General features: G+C 45.6%; 1 protein-coding gene across 2 annotated transcripts in view; it reads left to right on the top strand.

The window, feature by feature from the left end:
• Positions 1 to 315: 315 nt before the first annotated feature.
• GPR156 (G protein-coupled receptor 156) overlaps positions 316 to 23,339 on the top strand; it is an 88,524-nt gene continuing 65,500 nt past the window's right edge. The window contains exon 1 of one of the 2 annotated variants that reach the window (XM_084802615.1): positions 316 to 496. In XM_084802615.1, coding sequence (XP_084658741.1) covers positions 371 to 496 — 126 coding nt within the window. In that variant the 5' untranslated portion in view covers positions 316 to 370. The remainder of the gene's footprint in view (positions 497 to 23,339) is intronic. The other variant, XM_084802616.1, reaches the window with a different exon arrangement.

Here is a 23,339-nt window from a genome sequence, read left to right as displayed (position 1 = left end):
AACGGATAGCTCTATCTGAAAAAACAGGACCCCAAATTTGGGATCTGAGCCTGAGAGACCTGCTCCAGAGAGGTCCGAGCATCCTCCGGCCCGCAGGGTTCCCCAGGCGGGCGCGGCGAGCCGCCCTTTGAGCGCAACCTCGAGGAGCTGCCCAGAGGACTCTCGAACCACTGAAGAGAGTGGACGTCCTCTGAAGAGTGGACGATGCGGGAATAAGAGACATGGGAGTGGAGCTGCCTGCAACCGAGCGCAGGGTCGGGTCCAGGCGCCGGGTGGCGCCAGAGGAGGGACGACGGGCAGGCAGGGGAGGAGGCAACCCGCAGGGCACCTCGCACACCGCACAGCGGCCGCTCCTGCTGTCTGTGCGGCGATGGGCGAGATCCGCGTCCCTCTCGCAGCCTTCCAGCACGGAGAGCCCACCAGAGACCTGGAGACCACGCGCGTCCCAGCCACAGCCGCGGGCTCGGCGCTTCTCAGCCGCCGGGGACCCCGCGAGGTGAGCACAGTGCGCCGGTGAGGACCCCACTCCCAAGATTTTGTAGGAGCTCCCTGTGGACCGCGTGTCCACATCACACGGGGCACCCGGTTCTACAGTTAAGAACTGGAGAAGGCAGGAGCCCCGTCTCCTATTCAAAACCTGAGGAGGGTGTTCTGGAATAATTTAAGAAATCCCAAAAAGTAGGGGAGAACGCGCGGCCACAATTCAGGGATGGCGACGGCAATTTGGGAGGCAAGAAAGACAGGGGCGAGTGCTGTAACTGGATGTGAGCAGAGTGCGACTTCTCTGTTTTGTGGAATAAGCAACAAACTACTGAAAAAAGAGATAGTCTCAGAACTATTTCTCACAGTCTGGTGATTCCCAAGCGTGACCCCAAATCTACCCTGTAGGTGCAAGCTCACTCCAAGGGCGGGGTGGTGAGCTGATGTTCTCCCATCTCCTCTCTGAAGTCTGAGAAGAAAGTTTTACTACACTACGTTTGGTCTGTGTGAAGGCTTTGTTCCTGGGCACAGGCACCAGAGGAGTGCCCCCAGGCTCCCGAGCATCCTTGGATCTGGCCAGCAGAAATTTCCAAGCTTGTTCTAGAGGCTTCCACATAGAAAGCTAGGCATCACGTGCTACTTCCTTACTGCTTTCCTGCTGTTAACGTTTCAAGATTAAAATCTGCAGGTGAGGGTGGTGTGGCTTCTCTTACCCAGTTGTTGGTTTTTCTGGCTGCATGTATGGGCAATAATAGGTAAATTATGTCCTGACCTGTGATAAATTGACTTTTCCAGTGTATTCTTTAAACAAGATGCAGGGTGTAATGCTAAGTGTGTGGATACTTAGGTGAGGGGGAAAAAAAGGTTTTCAGGTGGGAGTTTAAAACCACCATATTGGTTGGTGTTTTAATTGGGCACAAGGTCCCCCTCCCCCAAAGTAAAAACACTTTTCCTCTGACAATAGCTGAATCCTCCCAACAGTTGGAATACCAGCCAGGCTTCCAAGTTTGTAGACCGTTTTTTGTTTTTAAAACCACTGCAGGAGGAGCAAATGGGTGAAAACAGATACTCGAGGGAGGAACCACTTGTCTGGGGGCTTAAGACACTTGAGGCTGGGGTGGATACAAAGTGCTTTGGCAGGCTTGGTTTGAATTAAAAAGCTCTCTCAGAAAGAGTGGAGGAAGCTTCCTGGTCCCTATTTTGTCTGTCTGATTTGCCCCGCAGGGCCACCACTGTATCTGGCATATTCCCTTTGTTTCTCTCACCTCCAGCTTTACGGTCTTTCTGTTCCCTAGGAGTCTAGAGGTGGCCTGCTCAGAGGCAGGGTTGTGGTAGCTTGGGATACAGAAGCCCCTGTTGTCGTCCCCCAGCAGAGACAAGGAGGGCAACTGGCAGGAAGGACCTTACAGCTTACACAGTAGACGAATATGGTCAAAGAAATGGGCTTACTTAGAAAGAAGGCACCCTGGACACACTGGCTTGTTTTTTGTTTTGGTTTTTGGTGTTTTCGAGACAAGGTCTCTTTGGCTGTCCTGGAACTTGCTCTGTAAGACCAGGCTAACCTCGAATTTACAGAGATCCTCCTGCCTCTGCTTCCCGAGTGCTGGGATTAAAGGTGTGTGCCGCACTGTGCCAGGCCTACGCACAGACCGCATTGCTTCTCAGTAAGGAGTGTATTCCACTGCTTTGCTAGTTGTCCATAAAGGTATTTGAAAGTTGTGTCGGAGAAAAATGAGGCCTCTGAGAAGTGCCCCTTCTCCTCAGATTTACCTTTTTAAAAAATCCGTGTGTGTGTGTGTGTGTGTGTGTGTGTGTGTGTGTGTGTGTGTGTGTGGGCACATGCAGTCAGGGGATGCCTCTGGTGTGGGGGTCTTGCTTCCATCTTGTTTGAGACAAGGTACCTCTTATTTGTTTGCTGTGAGCACCAGGCTAGTTGGCCTGAATCTAAGGATTCTCCTGTCTCTGCTGGGGTCACAGAGCTGAATGCATAGCATCTTGGCCTTCTGTGTGTCCTGGGGTCAAACACTTGCGCAGCAAGCAGTTTATTCACTGAACCCTCTCCCTAGGCCGAATTCATGTTTTGTTTCTTGTCTTGAACGTTTTCAGAGAGTAACTTAGGACAGAGATGAGAGGGAAAGAATTGCCAGGGCCACAGCAGCAATAAAGAGCAGGATGGGTAAGGCAGAGAAACTGGATTTGAGAGCTGAACAGAGCCCTTATTTTACCAACAGGACTGAGAACTTACTGATGTTTAGTTTCTAATGAATTTGCTAAAAGATGCTGATAAAGAATGCAAATCCCTCACTTTTTTATGCCAACATTTTATTATAAGGAATTTTAAATATGCCAAGAAGTTACCTCCCTTTATTTTATGAACTTTTAATTATCTTATTTTAAAATGTTTATTTCATTTTATGCATATGAGTAGTTTTGCCTGCTCATATATCTGTGCACCTTGTGCCTGCAGTGCCCGTGGAGAACAGGAGAGGGCATCAGATTCCCCCGGGGACTGGAGTTTAGGGGGTGGTGAGCTACCATGTGGGTGTTGGGAACACTGTCCATCAGGAAGAGCAGCCAGTGCTCTTAACCACTCACCCATCTTTCCTGCCTTTTTAATGATCTTAAAATGTAAAGAGAAAAAAGAAGAGTTTGGGATCTAGACCTGGACTGAGGTTAAATTTAAAAATAGATTAATAATAGATTAGATTTTATCTAATAATAATAGATTTTGTTAATCTATTTGTAGTAGATTAATAAGAAATAAATATGGGAAAGATATTTTGGAGGGAATATAAATTATATGAATATTGTTCTTCTAAATCTTCCATAACAGACAACAAATCTCTTGATTTCTCTTTCTCTCTCTCCCCCACACTCCCTCCCTCTCTCCCTCCCTTCCTTCCTCCCTCCCTCTCTTCCTCCCTCCAAATTTAAGGTAGTACATCAAGCATTCAGTAAAGAGATGGGAAGAAGACTGATGCTTTTCTCTTACTCATTCATTCATTCATTCATTCATTCATTACAACAGGGTCGTGATGTGTAGCCCAGGCTGGCCCTCCAATTCTCAATCTTTCTGCCTCAGCCTCCAATGCAGAGATTACAAATGTCTTATTCTGAAGACATCAGTTGGGTTTGTCACTCCCCATTGTAAAAAATGTCCAATAACATCCCCTCACACTTAAGTAGCATCCTGTTCTCCATCATAGGGGACCACAGCCCTGTGTGAAGGGGTGTGCTTGGCCTCACTAGGTCACATCTGTTGCCCACTGCCCTCCGTGGTTTTCCATCTGCCTGAGAACACCTCCCTCTGGTCCTCGTGACCTTAGTGAGAGTGTCCCTGGCATTTGTCCCTTTTTGATGTCCTGTCTCTGTCAAGTGCACATATCCTCTACTGGAAACCCCATAAGGGTAAGAATTTTTTTTGCTGTTGTTTTATTCATAGTTATGTTCCTAGTTGGCAATTGATAAGCAATTAACAGATGTTATTGAATTGATTAGGTAACTAATGACATGGACTCAACCTTATCTCTCTCCCACCAGGCTTGTGAAACCATTGGTAAAGTACTAAAAGTCCCACTCAGGCAATCAATATTTTATAGGTGAAAGATGATCTGGAGACCAGTGAGCTCTTATCTTCACAGTACTTCTAAGCTGCAGCTGCTGGAAGTGGGGGGGTCAGTTTTGATCACACACTCCAAGCGAAATACACAAAAATTCACTCCTTCAAAATCTTCCTGATGCCTCATGCAAACCACTGCCACCATCTGGAAGCAGGTGACTCCTCTTACTTGGATGTTAACGGCTCCTGCAAGGTCCTATAACTGCATTTACATAGCGTATACTCTCTTTGCCTGGCTTCTTGCTGAGGTGTTACATCTGTGAGATTCATAGTTGCTGTTGAGTGTATCAATAGGTCATTTCTTCTTACTTCAAGGAGGTAGCCACTGTATGAATATTACTGGATGTTTATTCATACCCTTATGGAGGGACACTCGGGCTGCTTCCGGCTTGGGGCTATATTGAATCAAGCAGCTTTGAATATGCTTGTAGGGTCTGCCTCCTAAGTATTTCTCTTGAAATAGAAAATCTTCCTGTGTCCACATGCAGAGAGAGGTATGGCAAAGTGACCCAGGAGCTCAGTGACAGGCAGCGTATGTCCATTTGTAGACATTACAGCTTGGAGCTGACTTGTATTATATTATTGGTGGTGGGGATTAGCACTTGGAAAATGAACACCTGTGCAAATCAGTGGAGCCCTCAAGCGTTTCTTAAATGCGTTGTAGGACTTCGAAGGGGGCAGCATAGAATGCCTCCGACCCTCACTGTTATATCCCTTCCCCCTCTCAGCTTCCCAGTCCCAATTAAAATGGACTCTGATCAGCCACTGAACATTATGCTACCGAGGTGTTAAAACATTCATGAGGAAGAGTCTTGTTCAGAGCCTGATAAAATATTTATGCGTTTCCACGGGGCATTGGTTTCCATCTAGACTTCTCAAGGCGTTTTTTCTGAGCTGTTGGTCATAAGCATGAGATACACAGACAGATGATACAGCCTCAGACAGCCTGGTGTTACCAAGGCCAGCCGTAGAGCATACTGCTTTCTGGGAATGGAGGTAGTGAGCACACAGGAAAATAGGAGCTTTCGGAGTGTCCACACCAAGCATGTGCTGCTAAAATGGCTTAAGAAGAGAAGGGCTTGCTAGTGTGGAACACTCCCAGATGTGATGGGGGGGGGGGGTAGAGCAGTGAAGAGAACTTGCTAGAATGAAGAAGGATTAATTAAAGTAGGATGCTTATATTTCCGGTGGAAGAATAAAGGGATCCGTCTTGTAAAAGGCTTAGTTCCTCCTATTCTGTCATGGATAGAGCCTACACAAGCTAGCTATGCCCAGTGCCACAATTAAATTGTTACTTCCTGCCATGACAGTCTATGGTCACGGGGAGTCTCTGCAAAATTTCCATAGTAGAAATAAGTCAAAGGGGAGGGGTGGTTTTGGGGTAGAGTATTATAACCAGGACCAAAGTGCCAGTGTGCTTTCATTAAGGTACAAAGACGGCGAAGGGAGGAGTGGCCAGGTAGTGGTAAGAGATAAAGCTGGTGGGTGGCACATAGCTTTAATTCCAGCACCCAACAAGCAAAGATCGGAGGATCTCTGTGAGTTCAAGGCCAGCCTGAGCTACATAAAGAGTTTCAGGACAGCCAGATTGCACTGAGTATCTGTCCGAGATAGATAGATAGATAGATAGATAGATAGATAGATAGATAGATAGATAGATAAGTGATAGATAGATAGATAAGTGATAGATAGATAGATAGATAGATAGATAGATAGATAGATAGATAGAAGATAGATAGATAGAGGGAGGGAGGGAAGCAGGCCAGGACATTGGTGGGACTTTAGTCTGTTTGCCACGTAACTTTTGACCAAAGATTGGGTCAGATTTTGAGCCATTCCTGGGATGTGCACCCAACATAGACAAAACCTTGAGATGTGGTTGTAGGAAGTACGTCCAGACTACCCTACCTTGTCCTGTGCAGTCTAGAGGCCCAGTACAATCTAATCCAAGGGGTGGGGCTGGGGGTGTGTGACAACAGGAGGTTAGACTCTATATTCCCAGACATGACCAGAAACAGGTCTCACTACCCACCTTATTGCTGCTCACAAAACTCAAATGCTCCAAATCAAACAGAATTAAGAGGCTGCTCTCTATTCCCTGTCATACTCCTTTACTTCAGTGGGGGCAACTAAGGTCTAAGTACCTTCATCCCCGGACCCAAAGCTGCGCCAGCTGACTTCAGCTGAGGGGTTAGTAAGTGTGGTAGTTGGAAAGGAAATGGCCCCCATAGGCTCACAGGGAGTGGCACTATTAGGAGGTGTGGCCTTGTTAGAGGAAGTGTGTCACTGTGGATGGGCTTTGAGGTCTCAGGTGCTCAAGCCAGGCTCCGTGTGTGTCTCCTCCTGCTGCCTGCCGACCTGGGTGTAGACCTCTCAGCTCCTCCTTCAGCACCGCATCTGTCTGTGTGCCACCATGTTCCCACCATGACCATGATAATGAACTAAACCGCTGAACTGTAAGCCAAGCCCCAATTAAATGCCTTTCCTTTATAAGAGTTGCCATGGTCATGGCGTCTCTTCACAGCAATAAAACCGAAAGACAGTAAGCAACAAAAGACTAAGCAACAGGGCTGCCAAACTATCTTCGCAGACCACCAGACAGGGGACTGCAAAGACAGCCCCTCTGCCTGAGGCAGAGACAAGCAGATCTCTGTGAGTTTGAGGCCAGCCTGGTCTACAGAGTGAGTCCAGAATAGCCAAGGCTCTGTTACACAGAGAAACCTTGTCTCAAAGAAGAATAAAGAAGGAGGAGGAAGAACAGAAGAAGGAGAAGAAGAAGAAGAAGAAAGAAAGAAAGGAAGAAGGAAGGAAAGACTATGCACAGATCCAATTTCCTTTCTCCAGTATTTTCAGTGTATGCTCAGTAGAATCCACAGATGCACAAACTGAAGATACAGGATGCTGGCTGTATGCAGATTAGCCAGAAGCACTGGAATGGGAAAGAGCATTTCTTGGAGTGAGGACCACAGATGCCATGGGAAGGTCTCATACAGAAATTTCCATTCTGGCTGGTGGGAATTCCTCTCTCGCTGTGATGGATGGCAGGGCTCTAGAGTGACAATGGGAACATCTGACCAAGTGTGCACCGGGCCTCCCATCACCACCTGCCTCTGCTGGAACATCCGGTGGTCCATGGGGACTGCCAGCACTCCATCATGGATCCCTGAAGACCTTGAGAAAAAGCAAAGGTAGACATCTTACCTAAAATATGCTGAGGGCATGAACGTGTGGCTTGGGCTGGAGGCATGCTAAGGACTTGAAAGTAGTCTAGTAAAATTCCAGATCAACAAAACTTTTCTTGGAGGCTGGGCACTAGAGAGGCAGGCCAGTCTCTATGAGTTTGAGGCCAGCCTGGATTACTAATGAGCTCAGGCACTCCATGGTTACATAGTGAGACCCTGTCTCCAAAAAGGAGGAGGAGGAGAAGGAGAAGAAGATCACCTGGTGCTACTCAAACCATCTTCCACAAAAAAACCAGTCACAGACCACTTCGAGCCAGGGCAAACACGTCTCTCCACAGCTCATGTGAGGTCCTGCAGAGGCCATGCCAGCTCTGTGTGTCTCCTCTCTGGAGGAAGCAAGCAGTGCCAGCAAAGGCCGTCTGCAGCTAGAGTGGTGGAATTTTCACAAACAAAAGCTGGGGCTATTCTCATCCACGCCTTTGCTGCCTGCACATGTGCTCTGGCAGCCTCCCGGGAGGCTCCGCAGCTGAGGCTCCTGAGAAGTAGATTGATCATCATTTCACAAGCGCTCGGCTGGTCCAGTAGCACTGCCGATTCTGTGCTTTAATTGGCTTCTGTTGCGTGACACAAGGCGAGTCCTCCTTCTAGAAGTTCTTTTCTGCCTTTGTCCACTAGGATCAATTAAAAGCACACGCCAGAAAGCCGCATGCCCCACTGAGCTCTCAGAACTGGCCTTACTTGCAATTATAAAATTTCAGATCCTGTAACATCTTTAATCATGTTAAATTTTTATTTATTTTTAAATTTTAATTTATTTACCTTTATTATTGCTGTTATTATTATGGGGGGCGGTGTTCAAGACAGGGTTTCTTTGTGTAGCCTTGGCTGTATGGATCCACTTTGTAGACCAGGGGGCCTCGAACTCACAGAGATTTGCCTGCCTCTGCTTCCCAGAGGGCTGGGATTACAGGTGTCTGCTACCACACCCAACTATCTTTTTTTTTTTAATGTTGAATTGTTAAATTACAAAATTAATACTCATACTACAATAAGTCCAGTAAGAAAGTGGTATATGAGCTGGACAGTGGTGGTGCACGCCTTTAATCCCAGCACTCGGGAGGCAGACACAGGAGGATCTCTGAGTTCGAGGCCAGCCTGGTCTACAGAGTGAGTCCAGAATAATTAAGGCTCTGTTACGCAGAGAAACCCTGTTTTGAAAAGAATAGGGGGCAGGCGCTGCGCTGGAGAGATGGCTTAGTGGTTAAGAGCACTAGCTACTTTTCCAAAGGTCCTGAGTTCAGTTCCCAGCAACCACATGGTGGCTCACAACCACCTATAATATGATCTGCTGCCCTCCTCTGGCCTGCAGGTGTATATGTAGATAGAGTACTCATTACATTAAATAAATAAATCTTTTTTAAAAATTTAAAAATTATTTAAAAAAAAAGAAAAGAATAAGGAGAAGAAGAAAGAGGAGGAGGAGGAGAAAAAGATGGCCATAAGTGATATTTGAGAAAAAGTTTCTGAGCCTAAACTTTCTGTGTCTCCTCATTTTGGGGATTGTGTCAGAGGTTCAGTGTGAATGCTTTCACTCTTGTTCATCCCAAACCAGTGTGGAATTATTTCTTATTTTATATGTAAATAGAACTGTAACATACCAGTTACTATGCTGTTTCATTTTACTTACCATATTATGTACATTATTCTAGATTAACACATATAAATAATACAATGTAATATAAGTAGAAAATTTTCATAACTTCTTCATTGATAGCTGTTTGTTTATCTCCAATTTCTTTTTTACACAACAAACCATGCTGCAATCAGCATTCTTTCTATGTTGACCCATGCAGCCTAAGGGGTTTATTTTTGCTTATTTATTTATTTTTCAGCAGGGCTACAGGTTGAACCTAGGGCCTTATGCATGCTGTGCAGTGCACTACCACTTAGCTTTGTCACTAATACCCCATACACTTTGATTTCTATTGCTGTTGGAGAGATTTCCCAGACTGGCATTTCTGGGCTCAAGGGAGCACACACAATTGTAATTCTCATCATGAATGAGGCGACCCCCTCCCTCCTTCTGTCTTGTTCCCCCTACCTTCCTGCAGGAAGGCCTGTGTGCCTACAGAGAGCCTGTCTGCCAAGCAGGCATTATACCAGCTCAGCGGGTAGGGACTCCGCAGGATCTTGGTTGCTTTGTATCTCTCTTGCTTTTGGGAGGCCAGCGTGCTTATAATTCCCCCTTGCTCATTTATTCCGTGCTGTGGAGTAGAATTATACGTGACGTGACCTTCTTCTGGGCTGAGAGCGTGAGGAACAGTGTGCTGGGTGGGAGGGTCTTCCAACAGCAGGCTTCTCTGCTCTCTCACAGAGCTGTAGCCACTGTGTTTGTGGTGCCCTTTCTTTAAGGGTTTCATTGAGAAAGGTCTTTCCATTGCTGTCTCGGTCTTCCTCCGTGCTAAGAACTCAGGGAGAGGGAGCATCATAAGTATATATATATAGTCAATCAACTGTAACTCGTTATTTGACGTGAGGATAATTGCAGAAGGTAGGAGGGGTCTTGGAGCTTCAGGCTCAGCGCCAAGCAACAGATGGGAACACTTTCAAACAAGTGCTTTTTTTTGTGAACCCTGGAGTTAGGCACGAGCTTTTCAATAGTATTTGGCTTTTGTTTTTAGTTTTGCTCCTGTTGGACTTTGAAACTTAGTCTTATCGGGCCAGGGAAAAGTGGGGCTCCCCACCGCTGCAGAGATGGATTAGACAACAGGGGAGCATTGAGGTACGCTGGTGAGCACAGGCAAGCGAAGGTGGCCGTGTGAACATGGGCCTGGGAGCTAGCAGACAGCTGATGGCAGTTTGTGGTCCTAACCCTTTCATGGTGGAACTCCAGCGGGAGGTCTGCACTTCAAATGCAAATGTTAACCAACCAAGCCTTTCCCAGGCTGCAGTCTTGGCTTACCAGCTTCAGAGTAAGTTTCGTGTCCCAGGTTGAACATTAAAATAAAAGAAACAGAATAAAAATGATTGCAACTAATTTCCAAGGAGAGCTGTTTAAAGTTAGTTTGCGCATATATGTGCTGCAAATAAACATTAGCTTTTATGTTAACATGTATTGTATATAGACCTTTTGTTTTCAAGTGTGCATTTGATAAAGATAATAAAATGAGTAGATATAGGTGTGTCTTTTATAACTTAAAGATTCTTTTATGTATCTTAATTGATGTTGTAGTTAATCCTAAGATTAATCATATTGTTTTCCTAAGGTAAATGTTATCTTAATTTTTAAATTACATTTCTTTCTTTGTATGTGCTCATATAGCTGTCACAAAGGACAGCTTGAGAGACTTGGTTAACTCCTTCTACTGTGAGGGACCCAGGGATCCAACTCAGGACATCAGACTTAGCAACAAGTGCCCTTGGCCATTCCGTCTTCTCACCAGCCTGTACGTGTTATCTTTAAACTGTTTGGTCTTCTCAATAACAACACCAAAAAATTCAAGTTAAAGATCTCTCTAGACAGTAAGCATCTGCTTCTGCCAGTCACAGGCTAGCAGTAGACTTTTGCCCCTATGGAGAAAAATCTAGAAAAGCTATATTTTTTTTAAAAAATCATCCAAAGTCATAGAAGACATACTAAGGCAGGTAAGAGCTAAGACACCCACCCACCCCACCCCACCCCACCCCACACCCAGCAAAGGAGAGAAATTCACTGAATGACTCACAGTCATGACTCAAGACTCTTTTTTTGAGCCACTTGCCCAAACAAGAAAGCAGCTGCTGGGAGTCTCAGAACTCTCAGAGAAATAGTGCGCAGGCTGATAGGACTGAGAAGAAAGCATCGGCGTGTGGACTGGGCCAGGGAGACCACGATCATGAAAGAAAAGAGGCACAGAGAAATTAGCCTAGTAGTCCATAAACAGCTTCCCTGTAGCTGTTTACTGACCTATAAGTCTGGCACAGACAAAAGGATTTAAGAAAAAAAAAATCAAGCAGAGGAAAGTGCTTTTTTGAAGGCTGAGGGGACTGGAGCAATGGCTCAATGGTTGAGAGTTTTGCTCTTCCCAAGGACCGGAATTCAATTCCTGGCACCCACGTCCGGCGGCTCACAACCGCCTGTAACTCCAGCTCCAGAGGGAGGATCCGATGTCTCTGACCATCTGGGGCACCTGCACTCAAGTGCACATATCCACACACAAGTACACACATACACATAAGTAAAATAACTCTTAAAATAGTAAAAAGCTGAAAAACCAATCAAACAGCTAGAAAACTACCTGAATTGTTTTGTAATATTTTTTTAAAGATTAAAATTGTGTATGTGTGTGTATATGTGTGTGTGGGGGGGGGGTTGCCTGACTATCTATGCACCACATTGATGCAGTGCCCATAGATGCCAGAAAAGGGCATCTGATTCCCTGGAACTGAAGTTACAGGTGCTTATTAGCCAGAGTGTGGATGCTGGGAATTGAACCCAGGTCCTCTGGAAAAGCAGCCAGTGCTCTTAATTGCTGAGCTGTCTCTCCAGCCCTCCTACTGTAGTTCTTATCAATCTGGAAATTTAAAAATTGGGGTTCAGGCTGGGCATGATTGCATGTGCCTTTAATCCCAGCACTCAGGAGGCAGAGGCAGATGGATCTCTGAGTTCAAATCCAGCCTGGTCTACAAAGTGAGTTCAGGACAGCCAGAGCTACATAGAGAAACCCTGTCTCCAAAGCCAAAAACCAAAACCAAAACAAAACAAACAAAAAAGAGACATTCAGATCCTATCTAATTGCACAGTTAGGGGAACAGAAGATGTCTTATACAATTTGAAACCCTGAGGTGGCTCTGTGGCGCAATGGATAGCGCATTGGACTTCTAAGGACATTCTAGTGAGACTCTAGATGAGAGAATCATGGGAGAACGGCAAAGTAGAAGGATCCAGAGGGTCCTAGAAGCCTACAAGTAGAACATTATAATAGGCAGATTTGGGCACAGGGGTCCCGCTCAAACTAAGGCACCAGCCAAGGACAATACAGGCGGTAAACCTTAAACCCCTACCCAGATCTAGACAATGGACGGAACACTCTCCACAGCAGAGTGGAGAGTGGGATATTACTTTCTCACATACTCTGGTGCCTTACTTTTGACCATGTCCCCTGGAGGGGGAGACCTGGTGGCACTCAGAGGAAGGACAGCAGGTTACCAAGAAGAGACTTGATACCCTATGAGCATATACAGGGGGAGGTAATCCCCCTCAGGAACAGTCATAGGGGAGGGGAATAAGGGGAAAATGGAGGGAGGGAAGAATGGGAGGATACAAGGGATGGGATAACCATTGAGATGTAACAAGAATAAATTAATAAAGGAGAAAAAATGAAAAAAAAACACCAAAAAAAAAAAAAAAAAAGAAAAAAGAAACCCTGGTCAGCCCGGTTACTGGCTGGATCAGAGAAATCTGTTCGTATTTCAGCCCCTGGCAGAAGCCGTCTTCATTTTCTTTCTAGAAAGGAAAGTGATCCAGGGCACCTGTGTGCTTAATAATGATTTATTATAGTCAGAGAAATAAAACAATAGGCACTCCAAGATAGAGTGTCCAGAATACAGTTCAGAAATGATAGCTCAAACTCTCCGCCCTCAAGTCTAGGGAGACCAAGGCAACTAGAGTTCCCAGGAAAAAGTACTGGAGAAGACACCAGAGCTTCCCAGGACACTCCTCAGGTCTAGTGGTGTGACAAACAATACAACAAACGTAGTTAAGAATCAAAGATAACACTACAATAAACTAACATGACCCCATTGAACTTTATGTAACCCAACAGCGGAAAAATATACATTCTTTTTATTTTAGTTATTTTTCTATTGCCCGACAAAACACCATGACCAAGGCAATTTATAAATTTAGTTTGGGGTTCATAGTTCCGGAAGATTAGGGTCTGCAACCTTTATGGCAGGAAGCATGGAGCAGGCAGTAGGCAGGCAGGCAGGCAGCAGGCAGGCAGGGAGGCAGGCAGGCAGGCAGCAGGCAGGCAGGGAGGCAGGCGGCAGGCAGCAGGCAGGCAGGGAGGCAGGCAGGCAGGCAGGCAGGCAGGCAGGCAGGCAGGCAGCAGGAAGGCAGGCAGGCAGGGAGGCAGCAGGCAGGCAGGCAGGCAGGCAGCAGGCAGGCAGGAGGCAGGCAGCAGGAAGGCAGGCAGCAGGCAGCAGGCAGCAGGCATGGTGCTGGAACTGTAACTGAGAGCTTACATCTGATCCATAAGCACAAAGCAGAGAGAAAACTAAGTGGAAATAAAAGTGGGATTTTGAAACCTCAGAGCCTATCCCCAGTGGCACAGCCCCTCAACAAGGCCACACCTTGCAATTCTTCCCAGGAAGTTTCATTAACTGGGGATCAAGTGCTCAAACACATGAGCCCATAGAGACCATCTTCACTCAAACCACCACATCTTTTAGGTATAAGTGGAACATATATTAAGCTAGACCATCACTTGTATTATTTCAAACCACAAAGACGCAATAGATTTAAAGAGATTGAAGTCATATAGAACCTGTTCTTGAACACAGTAGAATTTGAAATCAATAATAGAAATCTACAAGCATCTGCTAACAAAATAGCCTGCTTTAGAATAACTCATAGCCAAAGAATTAATGAAGGCCTGGGCAGATTGCTCAGTGGGTACCGTGCGTACTACTCAAGCATGGGGGCCTGGCTTTGGACCCACAGGGAAGTCAGGCACAGTGGTGTGCCTCTGTAACCCTAGCACTGGGCTGGAGGCTGCTGAGAGATTGCTGGAGCTTGCTAGCCAGGCAGACTAATCAATCAGTAAGCTCTGCATTTACTGTGTTTCAAAAAAGAAAGTGAAGAATAATAGAGAAAGATACTTGATTTTTTTTGGCTTTTGTTATTGTTGTTGTTTTGGGTTTTTTGAGACAGGGTTTCTCTGTGTATCCTTGACTGTTCTGGAACTCACTTTGTGGACCAGGCTGGCCTTGAACTCACCTCGACCCACCAGCCTCTGCATCTCCAAGTGCTGGGGATTCCAGGTGTGCACCACTGATCCCGGCTCAGATACTTGATCTTGACCCTCACCCTACACATGCACTTGAACATGCATACAGTAGTATGATGATTATATTTACTATTAATCCATATGATTATTAGGTGGTTATTATTTAATCTGCTATCATATCAATAAAAACCACAGACACTGGTTAGATTTTTACTACGCCTTAAACACTGGAACTGGGCGGACATTAACCCCCTAAACTATCTGATTATCCCCTAGCTCCACACCCCATGCCACTTGCTTTAGTCATTCCTATCTGGGCTGCTTCCCACCCAAACTCCCATAAATACTTGTGCATATTTTTTTTTAATCTGGGGCTGCTTCTCTCCTGCTGCTGATCCTCAGAGAAGGCTCCTTCCAGGCATGTGCTTCCAGTTCATGTTTACCCATGCCAACTCAGTTTTCTTCTTCCTCTCCTCTCCTGTCTCTCCTCTTCTTCCCCTCCCTCCCCCCAACCATGATCCTCCTGCTCCCCCAGCCTGAGCTCCACCTACCTCTCTCCTGCCCAGTCCAGGCTGTAGGCAACTTTTTATTGTCCAATCGGGGATAATTTTGGAGGCAAGGTTCATGACCATCATCTTGGATACTGTTTGCTCATAGAACAGTAAGACTCTTGGGTGGGGGGAATAGAAGGGCAAGCAATTAGCCTCTGAATACATGGCGGCTCTAGATCAACCACCACACATGCTTAAACACATACTAGCTGAATGTGATGGCGCACACCTGTGATCCCAGCACCAGGGAGGCAGAAGCAGGCAGAGCTCTGTGAGTTCAAGGCCAACCCAGTTTTCAGAGTGAGTGAGTCCAAGGCCAGCCAGGGCTACCCAGCGAGACCTTGTCTCAAAAAAAAAAAACAAGACAAAAGAAAAAAATGCAACTAAAAGTGAAAAATAAAGAATAAATCAAAAGAGAAACTATTTTCACTGATATCAAATCAGTATGGAGATGGAACTATACAGCAGGAAATGCTGGTGGGAGGAGTCTTGCCAGGCAAAGGGTTTACCAGTCGTCTCGGAACTCTGGAGGATGAGGCGGCTAGACTGCTGTGAGTTTCAAGCTAGCCTGAACTATAGAGGAAGACCCTTTCTAAAAAAATAAATAAATAAATAAATAAATGGAAAAACAAACAACAGCGAAAAGAAAGCCTCAAATCAATGCCCTTTGCTTTCATCTTAGTCAACTAAAAGCAGATGAAATTCAAAGTAAGCAGAGGAAAAGGAACAGTAAATGTCAAAGCAGCAATTAATAGGACAGACTTAGAACGTAGAGGAAATCAATGGAAGCGAAGGCGAACCCCCTTGAGAAGGTCAGTAGGTAGCATTGGTAAGTCATTAGACTGATCAGGGAGAAAAAGAGCAGATGCAAGTTGCTTATACTAAGAACGGGGAGAGTACCAAGCCGTATCCCGTACAGCCACACCTCTCTTCAGTCCACAGCAGAGGCAGGTGGATCTCTGTGAGTTAGGGGGCAGCCTGGTTTGCATAGTGAGCTTCAGGCCGGTGAAGGCTACAGTGTGAGAGGGGAGTGGGGGGGGGGGGGGTGGAGGGAGGAAGGGAGGGAGATGTGACATCACTACAGACTTTATGATTATGAAAAAGAGTAAGGGAGCATTCTAATCAGTTATACGCCAGTGGTCTTGTCATTTTAGATGAAATGATGAATTTTCTTGGAAGACACAAACTAAAGATGATTCATTAAATATTCAGGAATATGAAGCCTGAGCTATTAAGTATGAAGTCTCAACAGATTAGGAACAGAAGAGAACTTCCCTAACATGGTAAAGAGAATGTGTATCTGTATCTGATGCCCTTTTTAATGTCAAAGACCAGGTGCTTGCCCCCAGTACCAGGAACAAGGCAAAGATGCCCACTGTCCCTGTTTGTGCTCAGCGTTGAACTGGCATCCTAGCTACAGCAGTGAGGCAAGAAACAGAAGGGGAAGGCATCCACTCAAGCAAGGAAGTAATAAAACTGTTTTTCCAAATAGACTTGATGTCTATATAAAAGCTTCAATGGGACCTACAAAGAGCTATAAACAAATCGATGTCATCTCCCCTGCCCCCCCCCTCCCCCACGCAACTGATAATAGATTCAGTCCCATGGTAATTCCAGACGCAGTTTGCAGGAATTGATATCCTAGGGGAAAAAATCATGTGAAAGTGCAGAATACTGTAAACAGTCAAAGACAAACTTGGGTAGAATGCTTGCTAGCTTCAAGTTTGTAATTCCTCTCCCTTGGCATCTTCTGTGCTGGGATTACATGCATACTTTACAAAGCCCAGTTTAATAGGGCTTTTCTTTCTTTCTTTCTTTCTTTCTTTCTAAAAGCTGATAGGGAAATGTTTTTTTGTTTTTTTAAATACAAGAAAAGGAACATAAATGAGGTTGGACAAGTAAAAAACATAACCTAATGGATTGTTAAACATATGTGTGTGGTAATTATCTAACATATAAATAGATTACTCTAATTAAAAGACAGATTTAAGATTATCCTTAAGTTGTTTTAATTGGTAACATAGCTTATCATGACCTTTATCGAACTTCGTGGGTGGCCACCAAAATATACTTGTGTTATGACAGCACTTATGCAAATTGCTTCATTTAAATGTTCTTACTCCTGGCTTCATCTGAGTTGTGCTTTGAAATGAGGATCTTTACTTGGAATAACTAGGTTTGGGGGTGCTGTGATCTCCTCTCAATATTGTATATTTGATGCTTTCTCCATGACCTTCATAACTATGGCTGAGATTATTTAAGAATCAAGACATGAGTGATGAAAGGATTGGCATTTTTTTCTTTTATTGTAAATAGATTCTTTTTTCATACAGTATGTCCTGATTACGATTTCCCTTCCCCAAACTCCTCCTAGCTCCTCCCCACTTCATCTCCTACCCAGAGCCACTCCCTTTCTGTCTCTCGCTAGAAAACAAACAGGCATCTAAGAAATGGTAAAACAAAAGAAGAGGAAAACACATTGGAATAGGACAAAAACGAACAGAAGAAAAAGAGCCGAAGAAAGTGCACATGAGAAACACATGTAGATACAGAGACACACACATTCGCACACCGGAATCTCATGAAAATACAAAACCAGAATCCATACAATAAATGCAAAGAACATAACTAAGTAAGCTTTGAAACAACATTTTCAGCTGAAGACCCTCCAAAGACACCATCAGTTTATTTTGTGTTGGTCATCTACTGCTGGCCATGCAGCCTTCTTTTTTTTTTTTTTTTTTTTAAGATTTATTTATTTATTAAATATACAATGTTTTGCCTGCATGTATGTCTGTATGCCAGAAGAGGGCACCAGATCTCATTATAGACAGCTGTGAGCCGCCATGTGGTTGCTGGCAATTGGACTCAGGACCCTAGGAAGAGCAGACAGTGCTCTTAACCTCTGAGCCACCTCTCCAGCCCCACCTTCTCTTAAGAATGGTTTCTTTTCTCAGTGAGTCTGTCTCCCTAGAAGAAAACTAACTTCTCCTTTGCAAATGGTTGTTAGTTGGAGATTGCTTCTGGGTTAGAAATAGGGGTGTGTCCCACTTCTTTCAGCTGTAGGACTCAATCCCCTCTGGTTCTTGCAATCTCTTCATTGGCTTATTTATTTTGGATCTGTTGTTTGTTTGTTTGTTTGTTTGTTTGTTTGTTGTAGCAGGGTTTCTCTGTGGAGCCCTGGCTGTCCTGGAACTTGCTCTGTAGACCAGGCTGGCCTCCAATTCAGAGATCTGCCTGCCTCTGCCTCCTGAGTGCTAGGATTAAAGGCACTCACTCACCACAACACCAGGCTTAATTGTTTAATTTCTTAATCATACTTTCCCTAAATTGATCTTAGAGAATAACTCCAGAGGCTTGAAGCATGTATGTGTGTGAGCTTTGTCAGAGTCGCCTGCAGTAAGTTATTTCAAGGGTCTGTGCAGTTTAAACTCTGATGGAATCCTATATTTCCTAAGCTGCTTTTTGGGGGAAGGGATTTTTGTTGTTGTTTTGTTCTTGTTTTTGTTGTTGTTTTTCTGGTTTTTAGAGACAGGGTTTCTCTGTAATAATAGCCCTGGCTGTCCTGGACTTATGTTGTAGACCAGGCTGGCCAGGTCCATGTGCCTCTGTCTCCCGAGTGCTGGGATTACAGGGGTGCGCCACCACACCCGGCCTATTTCCTACGCTGAGTTAAGGTTCTCGTTGAATGACTTCCCAGTATCTAACAGCCATCATCACTTAGGACCACCTAGCTAGCTAGAAGTAAAGGGAGGGGGCGATGGGGTGGAGGAGAATGAGAAAAGAAAAAGGGAGGAGGAGGACAAGAAGAAGAGGAGAAATCTCTGAGTTCTAGCCAGGTTTAATACAGTTTGTTAAGGACGTGGCTACAGAGTGGCCGGTGTGTTGATGGTTTGTATTTTCCATCTTTCTTCTCAAAGACCCCAACTTGCCTCACGTACTAGGATCCATGCCAGAAGGCTTCGGCACTCACGTTCCTTTGTGTCACTGAACAGAGTGACCCTCACCCAGCTGCGTGACACCGTCACAAATGTCTTTTAGCCCCGGGCCCAAGGTGACTGTACTGTGCTGTTAGCACAGTAGGATTATGAATCTGCCCAGCCTGTGATCTGGGTACTGAGAGGGACAGGGTTAGAACCTGAGCTGTCCAAACCCAGACCCGAAGCCTTCAACTTATCGTTCATGCTCTCTGCTCCTGCTGCTGCTGCCAGATTGATTTGTTATGACACCTGACTGTTCAGCTGATGAGACACCTCATCAGGTACCTCAAAGCAGTTTTCTTTCTTTTTTTTTTTTTTTTTTTTTTTGGTTTTTCGAGACAAGGTTTCCCTGTGTAGCCTTGACTGTCCTGGACTCACTTTGTAGTCCAGGCTGGCCTCGAACTCACAGCGATCCGCCTGCCTCTGCCTCCCAAGTGCTGGGATTAAAGACGTGCGCCACCATGCCCGGCTCAAAGCAGTTTTCACTGGAAGAGGGCACCTGGGTGCATTTCATCATTGGCCCTTAAGAGTTTCCAAATGAGAATTTTATTGCATATTAATGAGCACTAATTGACATTTGTTGACTGGTTTGTATGGAAATCATGCACATATAATTTGCATAATAGTGTCTAAGTGCTACTGGGTACCAAGGCAACTCTGAAAAGTTAGTGACGGTTTTTGTATGGTGCTTGTCTCCCCCCTCCCCCCCCCGCCCCCAGTGATCACATCCCAGTCTGTGGGATATTAAGGGGTCTCCAGAATCCAAGTATGAGGCAGCAGAGATTCACAGGCTGGTTTTGTGGTTGTGCCAACTTGTATCTGAGAGTCAGCAACACACTTCAGGGTAGGTGTCTGAAATCAGGAGTTGTGTCTAGCAGTGACGCAAGCACTGTTCCAGCTCATGGATCTTTAGGACATGCCAGTAAATGGGTATCACTTCGCTACGGTGTGTAACAGGCACTGTGCGAGGCGCTCGAGCAACAAAGTGTTTGTTATTCCCCGGTAAAGCCCCACCCCTCACCACAGTGATTAGCAGATAACGATAACCAATGTTCTCTGAATTAAACAACATACATGAAATCTGCTCTCGGGGTCTGCAGTTCATAACTCGTACCAAAAAAAAAAAGCTGGTTTTAAAATACGGCACAAAGCCAGGCGTGGTGGTGCACGCCTTTAATCCCAGCACTTGGGAGGCAGAGGCTGTGAGTTCAAGGCCAGCCTGGTCTACAAAGTGAGTCCAGGACAGCCAAGGCTAAACAGAGAAACCTTGTCTCGAAAAAACAAAAAAGAAAAAAAGAAAATAAATTTAGAGAAATGATATGGTGGATGGGTGGACAACCTTGGTTATGTGTACCCTCGTGTTCCATATAGATGGCCCTTCTAGACTGTGGAAATGAAAGAAGTCGGCATTTATTCGAGATGATATAGCAGGCACCCATTGCTTTTGTATGTGTTCTGTGTATGGTATCTATCATTTCCCCACCAATGCCCTGACGCACAGGTTCCTATCCCACTGAGCAGGCAGCTAAGAACTGTAGAGATGCTGGCCCAAGATGCCACGATCACACTATTATGAAGCTGGGGCATAAATTCAGCGTTGGTCCATTACAGTGCTGCTCACTGCATCCCAGCAGAGGAGAGAGGAAGTCCAAGTCCGTACACTAGTGGAGGGGTAAGCTGGCCCAGGGGCACACAGTGATGTTCTCTTCAGTTAGATGACCCACTGTGTATGAAAATCCTACTGCTTGTGGGACTACAGAGATGATCCAGAGGTTACAAACACTTGCTGCTCTTGCAGAGGACCAGAGTTCAGTTCCTGTCACTCACATGACAGCTCACAGTGATCTGTAACTCTGGACATGGGCCTCTGATGCCCTCTTCTGGCTTCTGTGGGCACTGTATACATGTGGTGCATGTTCCTATGTCCAGGCAAAAACACCGATAAAATGAAAATGCACAAAATAAAAATATACAGACATAAGGGCTGGGTGTGGTGGTGCATGTCTTTAATCCCAGTACTTGGGAGGCAGAGGCAGAGGCAGGCGGATTGCTGTGAGTTCTAGGACAGCCTGGTCTACAAAGTGAGTCCAGGACCACCAAGGCTACACAGAGAAACCCTGTCTAAAAAACCAACCAACCAACCAACCAAAAAAAACCCAGCAACAACAACAAAAACAAAAATAGACATTAAAAAAAAAAGAAAGAAAAATATTCCTATTGCTTATAAACACATTTACTGGCACTTTTGGGAATCCAGGCCAGCATCCAGTCTGCTTTTCTATAATCCCATCTACCAAGCAGCCTGGACATTGCAAGCAGTTGGGGGGGGGGGAAGAAAAGTCAAGGCTCAGTCAAAGAAACATTACTCGTAAATGTGAGACTAAAAGCCTGAGTGTGGCTTCCTGGAATACCCAGAAAAAACATTCTTGAGGCTAGAGCCTCCAGGGAGAGCTAGGAAGGGCAGAGGGGCAGAGGTTCAGGAACGCAGAGATCAAAGAGTCTGGTAGAGTTCAAGAATGCACAGCTGTGGATATCAAAGCTTTGTGCCCTCCAAGGTCCACAGCTGGTGGGTCACGTCCGCCCCCCCTCACCCGCCCACCTGCTGCTGGGAGACGCAGTGATTCTGCTCTGCTGTGGAAATACCCTCCCCGTAGAAGTTGGAGAGCAGCTGAACTGCCCTTAGCAGAGTCAGGATACAACACACACACACACACACACACACACACACACACACACACACACACATTGTCCCCAGGGCTGGCAACTAGGAATGTGGAACTGTAAACTGTAGAATTCCTGCAGAGACTTCAGGAAGAAACTTTCCTCACTGTTTTCTTGTTGTTGTTGTTGTTTTCTTTTTTTTTTTCTTTTTCTTCTCTTCCTCCTCCTCCTCCCAAAAGTTTATTTAGCAAAAGTCTCATATTAAAATGTACATGACCCAGTTCTACATCACAGTCAAACAGGCCCTTTGGGGTGGGGGGGGATGTGGACGCCTCTGCTGAGCAGACATTGTTTAGACCCTTGCCAAGGCCTCTAACACCGTGATGCTGTGTCCTCGCGTGACCACCACTCTGATGTTACTCTGCTGCCCGCTCGCTGCCATCTCCACACACATCAATCACAAGACTCCCGAAGGGCTCAAAGCCCCGCGGTATTCCTTCTTCATGCCTGCCACCACTTAACTTCAGTGATAACTTCTTGTCCGTAATTTTCTTCAGTTCCAAAGGGTGGGTCTTGCTCACGGCGACTCCTCAGCGGGCTCTGCGTGACCTTTCCTCATCTTTTAGTAGGTCACTTCAAGTAAAATGTGTGTGTGTGTGTGTGTGTGTGTGTGTGTGTGTGTGTGTGTGTATGTGTGGTGTGCATGTGTGTGTGCAGTGTGTGTGCGTGTGCATGTGCGTGCATGAGTGCATGTGTGTGTGTGTGTATGTGTGTGTGTGTGTGTGTGTGTGTGTGTGTGTGTTGGAGACGGAAGTCAGGGCTCCAGGCCTGTTAGGGGAGTGTTCTTCTACCTTTGACTCCACACTGTCCAGTCCCAGTGACTCAGTCATCACCAGTGCTACTCCTGTTCCAAGTGACAACAGAGAAGCCATTATTGTGGAAAGCTATGATAATTTCATGGCAAGACTGGACTTAGATTTTGGTTTTTAGGCTCATGAGGAAAATACGACCCACGTCAATCGAGACTTGCCCAGAACCACTCTGACCTTCTCAAATGCTCTTTTCCTGTTCTTCCTTCTTCCTTCATCCGCCTCATAGTTGAGAGGACGGCCTCTCATTTGTGTATTGCATCTACTGGTTAGGGCTCAACTTCCCTACTGAAACGCACATTCTGTGGTGGTAGAGAGCTTCATTTTGTTCAGCATTGTTTTCCAGGTGTCTGGGACAGAGCCTGCCATGTTGTTACAGTTCAAAAGAAACGTTCAGGCTGGGTGTGGTGGCACAAGCTTTTCATCCCAACACTCGTGAGGCAGAGGCAGATGGATGTCTGTGAGTTCAAGGCCAGCCTGGTCTACAAAGAGAGTTCCAGGACAGCCAGGGCTGTTATACAGAGAAACAGAAACACTCTCTTGAAAAACCAACCAACCAACAAACAAACAAACAAACAGAGGAACTGCTCAGTTGATGCAGCAACAATGTCTTACAGAGAGGCAGAGAGAGAGAGACCGATTGTGGAGGAGATCTCTGTGAACATCCACATCCTCGTTTCCCACCTCTGGAGCTCCATCACGGTTCAAGTTGGTTTGCCGTGTGTTAGTGTACAGTGCTGGGAACCAACCCCAGAGCCCAAAGCATGCTGGGAGATTCCACTACCTCTGAACTGAGTTCCCAGGCCTGTCATGATTGCATTTGATTGTTAGTAAGGTGGAATCCCACTCAGCTGCAAGTGCGAATCCAAGGTGATTGTGCTTGGGAAATAAAAAAATAAAATATATGTGATTTGAATGTAAAGGATAATTCAACACTTGCATATTCTCTAATACATATATGTTTATAGGCATAAATTTAAAAATGATAAAACCTTGCCAGGTGGTGGT

This window comes from Acomys minous (assembly GCF_964271855.1).
Source record: "Acomys minous genome assembly, chromosome: 11".
Taxonomy (NCBI): domain Eukaryota; kingdom Metazoa; phylum Chordata; class Mammalia; order Rodentia; family Muridae; genus Acomys; species Acomys minous.
This window is presented reverse-complemented; position numbering and strand designations above follow the sequence as displayed.